At 49.4% G+C, this 9,346-nt stretch overlaps 1 protein-coding gene across 1 annotated transcript; it reads left to right on the top strand.

Annotated features, from left to right (window-relative positions):
- The first annotated feature begins 2,618 nt into the window (after positions 1 to 2,618).
- LOC138423889 (myeloid-associated differentiation marker-like) lies at positions 2,619 to 6,893 on the top strand. Its single transcript, XM_069560280.1, has one exon. The coding sequence runs from the start codon at positions 2,839 to 2,841 to the stop codon at positions 3,670 to 3,672; it is 834 nt and encodes a 277-aa protein (XP_069416381.1). The 5' UTR covers positions 2,619 to 2,838; the 3' UTR covers positions 3,673 to 6,893.
- Positions 6,894 to 9,346: the final 2,453 nt, after the last annotated feature.

The raw sequence follows: 9,346 nt of genomic DNA, 5'->3' as shown, positions 1-9,346 counted from the left end.
CTTAGGGAAGAAATCATCTCTTCCAGAAAACACTGTGAGGGAAAACTAAACACACTAAGGGACCGCCTCCAGTACAAACTGGTTTACAGCCCCTGATCTGGAGTGAACCAGTCTTGCATGAGCTTATGTTCCTAGTAGGGCAGGGCCTTCTGGATCCTCTCTGAGGGAGAGGGAGGGGAACAAGTAGCTGGGATGACTGAGTGTACCATGTGCCAGGCCCTCTGATGAGCACATCACGTACTTTTTATTATACTTTTTGTTGACACAGAGTAGGTAGGTATTCAGCGCATTGCTCAGATGGGGAGACTGTGGATCTGTAACTTGCCAGGTTCCTCTATGACACACAGCCTCCTTGTAACTCTGAGTGTCCATCTCTCCTCCTCCTTCTCTGCCCTTCTGGTACCTCCTCCTCCTTCCTCTGTCCCGGTCATGACCCTCCCAGCTCACCATCTTCCAGTACACACGTCTGGCTGCTGGGCAGGCAGGGCTCAGCCATATCCAGGCTGTGCTCTGACAGGGACACCATGTCCAGGCTCACAGATTAGACTGGAGGGGTTGCTGGGGAGACTCAGGTAAAGCTGCTGCTTTCCACGTGGGGGAATTGAGGCCCAGAGAGGGCGCAGGCCTTACCCAGTGTCACACAGCGGGAACCTCATCCTCTCCTTCTCCAAGCTCTGCTTCTGTGGTGTTAAATGGATCCAAAGTTATTATTTAGACTTAAGTGTAAATCGCAGGGTCATTTTAACAGTAAATTTGGAGCAAATTCAGGAACAGTCAGAGTGACACCCCAGCCTCTCTCATGGCCCACTGGGAGGCCCACAGGCTCCAGGGCTCCTCTGGCAATTGGGGCTCAAGGAGCTTTGTGAGGCCAGGGAGGTTCTCAGCTTTGCTCTGTGTTTCTCTTTCCAGCCTCAGCTTGTCCCAGGGTTTATTATCAGCAAAGGTGACAAGGCCCCTGATGGCGGGAAGCTGGCTGGGGCGCAGGGTGATGGCCCTTCCACCCTGGGGGCCTCTCAGCAAATAGTCCCTTGGAAACAGTGCAGCTGTCCCTGAGGAGGGGGCGCGCTGGGAGGGGCCTCACTCTCCTCACACTGGACCCTGGAGGAGCCCCTGTGTGAGCAGGACTGCAGCCCTGGCTGGCGGGACTGCCTTGGGCAGGTGACCTGGGCAATTCCATGGTCTCCAGGGTCCCTGCCACTCTGGCCACGTGTCCCTGTCACAGCCCTGAAGCCCCTTCAGGCCCCTGTTTTCCTGTCTCAGTTCCAGTCCAGGCCCCTCCTCCATGGGAAGGTTGGCTCCATGCCTGCATCCCTTCTGGGTCAGAAGACACCTACTGGGCTGCCTCAGGGCCACTGGGACCCTGGGACCCCCCCAGTCATCTCCACTCTGCCTCCTGCCCACCCCAGTCTTGGGAGCATCCTCAGGCCTGTCTCCTCCCAGGGGTCGGGCAGGGGCCTCCTCTTTCAGCTCCTGCCCTTAAAAAGGGGCCAGTCATCTGTCCATCCCCACCCCCTCCCCAGGATGCCCTGAAAGACTCCCCATCAGCATCAGACACAGCATCCTTGTTCATGTCCAATCCCTTCTTCCCAGTTTGGAAGCTGCTAACCAGTCTCCCACGCCAGGAAAATCCTGCTCAGGTAGGACTACTCTTAGATCTTTTCAGACTCCCAGCTAGATGGCAGATTTGGAGCTTAAGAGCCAAAAGTTATGTCAGTTTACTCTGTGATTCCTCCAACACACTTCACCTTCGAGTCATGCTGGCAGAGGGGATTCACAACAGTCCCTACTTACAATGTCATCTTGTCCCCAGGGCCTTGCTCTCACCGCATGGCTCCTCCCTGTTCATCTCTGAAGCTGCCCTCCTCTGGGTGGGGCTGTTTCCCCTCAGATGGCAGCTGCTTCTATTGATGACTGCAGGGAGGACAGGCCGGGACACTGTGTCTTCAGGTTGCTGTGGAAGGAGGCCGTGGCCCTGAAGTGGTATTCTGAGTCCCAGAGCCCCGAGCTTTGGTCCTGGGCTCCCACCCACAGGCCCTGCTGACATGTGGGCTGTACAGCCAAGTGCTCAAAGCCACAGCTTTGGCATTGTTATCTGAGTTCCCACTCCTATCCATGGAACCTCGTGGTAGACATTTGATTCCCTGAGCCTTATTTTCTCTTTTGTCAAATGGTAAGCAGTACAATGTACAATTCCTGTTCTAAAAACTTGGGGTTCAGATCTTCTCCAGAATTCAGAATTTTTCTGCTTCAGTCAGGTGACATGGTGCATCTGCTGTATATGACATCACACCACACTGGGGTCTGAAAGCACCTTCTGAGCAAGCACAGTAGCATTTCTGCAACTGAAGTTTCGAAGTTTAACACTAAGTGAAATAAATAACGATCGTAACTTCTCTCATGTTCATTCAGGTAAAATGTTCTTACGAAATAAAATTTTAAAACTCTTGCATATTTCACAGCTTTGAAGGTTAGGATTACAGATAAAGACCATCCTACCCTGTGTCTCTGACAGCAATGGCAAAAAGTTCAAAGAGATAAGTAATGTTCATGGTTTGGGTGAAACCCAACCCAGCTGTGAGCTTGGGATAAGAAAAGCCTTGTGACAAGGTCAAGGGTGATGGGTGGCAAGAACCATTCTGGAGCAGCTGTGCTCCAAGTGTCTGGGCCGTTGGTTCCAACTCCGCAGATCCTGAGCCTCAGCTGACACTGAACCCTGAACTTTTTCTACTGTCTGACTCAGTCCACCTCCTGAGCTCCTTCACGAAGACCACAGCCACCCTGCTGTCAGTGATCCACATGACCACGTGATCGTCCTCAGGCCTGGGCTCTGTGACCATCATGGGCTACTTCTTCCGCCTGCTGCAGCTGCTCTCCACCTGCGCAGCCTTGTCCCTGGTGGCCAGTGAGAGCGCTTGGAGTGTGGACGTAAGTAACTGGTCCATGTTCATCTGGTGCTTCTGCTTTGCTGTGAACCACTTTATCGTCCTAGTTGAGGTATGTGGACTCCAGGAGGAATGTTCTTTGTCCTGGGACAAGTTTCTCATCACCTACACCTGCCTCTCTGCCCTCATCTGCCTCTCAGCCTCCATCATGTACCCCATCATCCATCTTCAGATGTTGAGCTATGGCACCCAGTGGAACCATGCTATCGCTGCCACTGCGTTCTCCTGTATTGCTTCTGTGGCTTATGCCATGGATGCAGTCTGGACCTGTGTCAACACTAGTGAGCCCTCCTGCTCCTTTATCGGCCTGCTGAAAAGGTTAGAGATCACTGTGGCCTGTGGCATCCTCGCCTTCATCATCAACACCTTCCCGTACATGCACCAGCCGGCCCTGGTGTGGTGTGTGGGCGTGTACTCCATCTGCCTCTTCCTGGGGGTCATATCCTTATTGCGGCACTGGTGTGACTGTGATAAGAGTCTGCCCTCCTCCCGTTTTGTGTTGGGGCAGACTGTGCTCGCCGTCCTCCTCTACACCACTGCTGCTGTCCTCTGGCCTCTCTATCAGTTCAACGAGCAGTTTGGCGGGAATCCCCAGCGGTCCAGAGATGTAAGCTGCGGTGCTGGGTTTAGTGTGTGCATCTGGGACCAACAACTGGCTGTGGCCATCCTGACAGCCATCAACCTGCTGATTTACGTGGTTGACCTGGTGATCTCAGCCTCCCGGATCTGAGGCTCTGCCCGGAGGCTCCTGATTGCCTCTTCTCACCGGAGGTTTCTTTACCGAGCTCTGACATTCTCTGACGTCTTCTCCCTGGCTCCCTCTCTCCCTCCTCACGTCCTGCCCCACTCATCTCACTCTCCTTTCTGTTTCCTTCCCTCCTTCTGCTCCATCTCCTTCCTGTTTTGTGAGGTTGCCCACACCCTGTTTTGCCTCTTTCTCATTTTTTTCTACGTTTCTACTCTTTGTCCCTTTTGGGGTCATTCTTAGTTTTCTCATCTCCTGTGTCCTCACCACCTCCCCTCATCTTCCTTCTTCTGATCCATCAGGACCTGAGACTCCTTCCTCCTCTGCCTACCACCCCCTCCCGCCCCCTGGGGTGCTGACTGCACAGAACACAGCCCTCTGTGCAGCTGTTCACACCCTGGGGCTCCGGAGGTCCTCACTGCCAACGTGTGTCTGTCCCCCTGGCAGTGCTTTAGTTGGTGTGTGTATATGTGTTTGGTAGGGAGCAGGTGGGAGGTTGTAGCTAGGGATCGCGCCACCTTTCTCCTTGTGTAAGGTGGTATACAGTGTCCCTTCCATTTAAGGTAAAAGAAAAACTCAGGAGGTCAATAATTTCCAGTGAGTTGTAAGCTTAAAGCAGAGACCTTGGATCCAGAGGCCCTACCTGTTGCTCTGTCCTACCTGAGATTGGCTCCAGAATAATGTGGACTCATTAATTACTTGCTGCCTAGAGCTCATTTTAAAGCTAGCGAAGGGCAGATAGCTTCCAGTCCAACTACTTTCTGGGGAATCAAAAACTGAACTGGCAAAAAGCTGCAGTTTCTTGAAGACAACACTCCAAAGTATTTCAGAGGTGCAGTGATATGACCCACCATCCTCAGTGCTAAAGCCAGCAGGTCCTGCCTCTGCAGGGAGAACATGGACACTGCCCGCCTTGAAGTTGATGTTAGACTGGGTACAGTTTCTGTTCTTTTTTTAATCACAAAGGTAAAAATTACTGTGTGGCCTTATTCTTAAGGGGGAAGTGCCTTTCAACCCTTTTTGGATTAGCAGGTGTGTTGGTTGAATGGGTATCATTGCTTCAGTAGTCAAAGTATTAATGATTGCTTTCCTTGACTGTGTGTTGCACACACGAGTTTCTGTGTGCCAGTTGCTTTCTACTGCTGTTTCTGCTTCTCTAGGATTCACATATAATGTGATCTATATGCGTGCTCGCTCAGTCACTTCAGTTGTGTCTGACTCTTGGCTACCCCATGGACTGTAGCCTGCCAGGCTCCTCTGCCCAAGGGATTCTCCAGGCTAGAATACTGGAGCAGGTTGCCATGACCTCCTCCAGGAGAACTTCCCAACCCAGGGATTAAACTTGCATCTGTTATGTCTCCTGCATTGGCAGGTGGGTTCCTTACCACTAGGGCCACCTAAATGTGTAAAAAATTTAAAAATTCCCTGGAGCCTCTGGTTCCCATCAGTCCCTGCTCTGAATCATAGAGAGAAGCCTTCTCCTGTATCCGCAATGTACTTTTTAAAACCTCAGTAGAAAGATAGAAAAATCTCCATAAAATTAACATAATCTAATTGACTCAAATTTGTCTAGAGTTTAGAAGCAACTAAGTAGATTTCCATTCTCACCCAAACAACCCTCCCTGCAAGCCTGTCTCACTGTCTCCCAATTTCTACATTGGCCAGAGCCTAGGAGCTTGGCCCAGCCATGGAAAAGTAGCCTATGGGTCCTACCCCATTGCCCAACACCCTGCCCCCTAGCTTTTAAAGGGCCCCTGTCGGAACCTGGATGCCTTTCCGTAAAGCTGTGCGCCTGTGTGCATGCTGTGTGTGTGTTTTCCAGGCCGCGGGTGCACTGATACCAGCAGCCCTCCACAGTAACTGGTGGCCTAAGTCTCCTGTCTTCAGACACGGAGTCTCAGAGCGCAGCATCCTGGCGTCACCAGGGCCAGAGGGGCCAGGCAAGCAGAGCTGTGGCGGAGGGGAGGGAAGGCCCCTGCTGCTGCCCCTCACTCCTGTACTGGGAGGAAGCGTGAGCTCTTCATGCAGTGGAAGGTGGGGTGGTGGGGGAGGGCTCCCAGGAGGTGCTTTCCATGATCAGAAAATCACAAAAAGTGATGAAATGAAACTCAAATTTGAAGGCAAGACAAGAAAAATTTCAACATAAAAAAATTTTCTCTGCCCTTTGGCCCTCCTCCTCCTCTAGTGTTCATCGCACATCTGCACTGCATTAAACAGCCCTCCTCAGAGAAGGGTTTGGCCAAAAAGGTCAATTTTTCTTCTAGTGCCAGCCATGTAACTCCTTAACACTGCTTACCTACTCATGATTTGATTAATGTCACTACTTATTATTAATTTATTCTGCTTATTTTATAAGATTGTTATTTCTTGCATTAATGAATGTGTGTTTTAGACTGTGGTTAAAAAATAATAACAATGATGATGACCAAATACTTGAAATGACAAATAATAATAATGATGATGACCAAATACTTGAAATGACTGGCCTGATATATAGTCTATAAGACCTATATGATTCTAATAGTGTGACTCTGGCTATGGGAAGAAGCAAAGGAGGGAATCCTTTCCTGGAGCTGACAAACTAGTAAGACAGGTGGCCCAGATGATTAAGGCTACTGTTACCAGGGCTAGGTGGGTAATTGCACACCGATGGTCAGTCAGCAAAATCCTTTCCTGACTTGGGAATGAGCATTTCTAGACTCCTGGAGCAATTGGTCAAAAATGCTTTCCAAACCTTGCTGGAAATTAAGAGGGAATTGCAAGGGATTGTGTAATAAAGAATGTTGCCCACCACCCAGTTCTACAAGCATCAAGTCATTAGTCACTGCAGTCACTGATCTACAATCCACCCTGAAAGGAATTCAGGGCGAAGATAACCATGCGGCCCTTTCTGCTCTGGGAAAACTGGCAGAACCAGCCCTCAGATACTTATGTATTTTTAGGAGAATTTTTTATAAACATGGTACCTTGCATCTTCCCATACTTTGAAAAGCACCAAAAATGATTAGCCATGGTATCTGGTCCTTTCGAAAAGTAGTAACTTTGTCAAGATGTGAGCTTGGTTGTGTGTATCCCTTCACCAAAGTCACATACACACTGCCCTCAACCCTTAACCGCTTTGAAACAGTTTTCACAGCTTTCTGAAATTGTCTCCCTGGTTATAATTCTTATGTTGGCTTGAATAAAAATTTCCATTTCTTTATTAACTGACTATTAATCAATTTTTTCATCGATATAAGCAAGTATGCATTTATCTCCATAAGTTTGGTGCAGGAATCTCATATTCATATACTTTCCTGAATCAAACTGAACACAACTCTGGGACCTCACTTCTCAGGAGAATGGAGATGCCTCTGTGCTTTAGTAAAAGAACCATTGTCCAGGATGGGATCACCTGAGGGGCTCACTGGCCAAGCCTGTGGTTCATGAGGGTGGCTGTTCCATCCCTCCTGTTGGGAGTTAAAGGTCATTTGTCACAATTCCAAGGCTGGTCCAGTCCCCTCACTGTGGAGCTCAAAAGAGAGTAGAAAGGTCCTCTGCTTAGTCCAACCCTCTTGTCATAGAGGAGGAGCAGCTGGACCCCAGGGAGGGGTAGGATGTGTCCAGAGTCACCCTGTGTGTGGCAGAGTCAGAGTCAGGACCCAGGTGTCCTGTACCCAGACCAGCTGTCTGTCCACGGCCCCATGCTCCTTGGGACAAGCATAGCAGCAGCATCCTCCAGGCTGGGATTCTGCCCCGTCCACCCTCGTTCTGCACAAACCTGCCCCGTCCCCAGAGGAGGGCACTCACTGCTGCTGAGTCAGTTTCCTCATCTGCTAGAGGGGGGAGGGGTGCCAGAGACCCCTGGTCCCTCCCAGCCCCACTCTTCCTGGGGCCTCTGGACTTGCCAGTCTTGGAGACTCATACGTGGAGATGGAAGCCAGCTCCCTCCCCTCTGTCCACCCTCTCTGCTTGTTTCCTCTTGGCTGCTGGGTCCTGTTTATTGGTTATATCCCTCCTGATTACAAAGACCCTCCTTCCCCATGACCTCTGCTTGATGGGGACCATGTTTCTCTCTCATAATCTGAGTTTTCTCAGTCACTTCCCAGGGGTCCAACTCTCCAGTGATTCTTGTCAGAAACACAAACTGCTTCCAGGCACCCCACAGTCTGAGGTCTCCCAGGCTCCCTTGTTCCGGCATTCTTGACTTTCCACCTCTTTTGAGTCCAGTTCAGCAGCCATTTGTAGGAAGCCATTACTTTCTGGGCTTCCCTAATGGTTCAGTGCTAAAGCATCCACCTGCCAATGCAAAAGACACAGAGGTTCGATCCCTGATCCCAGAAGATCACACACGCCTTGAAGCAACTTAGCCTGTGCACCAGAACTACTGAGCCTGTGCTCTAGAGCCCAGGAGTCAAAACTACTGACGTCTGAGTTCCCTACAGCTGGTGCTCTGAAACAGAAGTCATCACAAGGGAGAAGCCCAGTCACGGCAACTAGAGAAAAGCTTCCCAGCAATGAAGACGCAGCACAGCCATAAATCAATAAATAAAATTATTTTTTTAAAAATCACCTGACTTACTTCTTCAAGGCCAGCTTCCTACTCTAAGCCCCATGAGTCCACTGATGTCCTGGGATGGGGTCTAAGAGGTCTACTAAAGCCTTGTAATGAATGCAAGATTTCCAACATATGTACATTTGTATTTCTGGGATAGTCATATTCTCAAAGGGATTTATGTGCAGAAAAGTTAAGAGTTCCCAAGGGACTCTGATAACTTCCAAAAAAGTCGGATCTCCTAAAATTGCTGAACCAAACAAAGTAAGTGAGGGAGTATGGATGTGAGAATCTCTCTGGGTTGTCCGTCTGGAGCACTGACCTCCCTTGGCCTCAGGAGAAGCATGTTGAGAAACATTTGGTAGCTTTTCTGAGCATTTAAAATCCCCAGATCATCTCCTTCCCAAACTACAGCATCAGAGCATCCCTGGGTGGAGGGACCACTTTAGAACTTTACTTCAGTTCTCTACCTTGTATCCCGACCCTAGGCTCATCCATCATTTTCCAGAGAGAGCTCTGTACAGTGCTCCTCAGAGTGTGGTTTGTGGATTAGCGCTGATTGCAAATTGTTCCTTGTCCACAATGAGATGAAGCTCAGAGAGTGAGAGGGAGCATTTAGAAACTTTTAGAGGAACTTGACATTGTACAAAGATCCAGGAGTGTGCTCAGAGTCAGCAAATTGGAGTTTAAGTTTACTGCAGCTGTGGCAGGACAGTCAGGACCCAGATGAAGGAGGCTGGGCCAGTGAATCAATGCTCTGCTTCCTGATCAAGAATGTCTTGCCAAAAACAAAAATAAAGTTAGTAAAACTAAACAGTGGGCTTAGTGAAGATGGAAAAAATGTGAATTACACAGAAACTAAAATGTTAAATTATTGTCTTTTATTTTGTGATAATATGGGAGCTAATTGTCAACAACTATTGTTTCATACAGAGCTTCCCTGATAGCTCAGTTGGTAAAGAATTCACCTGCAATGCAGGAGACTTGGGTTCAATCCCTGGGTAGGGAAATCCCCTGCAAGAGGGAAAGGTTACCCACTCCAGTGTTCTGGCCTAGAGAATTCCATGGAATTCCAGAGTGGCTTTCACTTTCACACTTTCATTGTTTTATACAAAGCAAAAGTGT

This window comes from Ovis canadensis, chromosome 18 (assembly GCF_042477335.2).
Source record: "Ovis canadensis isolate MfBH-ARS-UI-01 breed Bighorn chromosome 18, ARS-UI_OviCan_v2, whole genome shotgun sequence".
NCBI lineage: Eukaryota > Metazoa > Chordata > Mammalia > Artiodactyla > Bovidae > Ovis > Ovis canadensis.
Note: the sequence above shows the minus strand (reverse complement) of the source record. Positions and strands in the feature narration are given on the sequence as shown.

Excerpts from the sequence above, each read along its gene's own strand:
- LOC138423889 (XM_069560280.1), top strand. The coding sequence starts at position 2,839 with ATGGGCTACTTCTTCCGCCTGCTGCAGCTGCTCTCCACCTGCGCAGCC.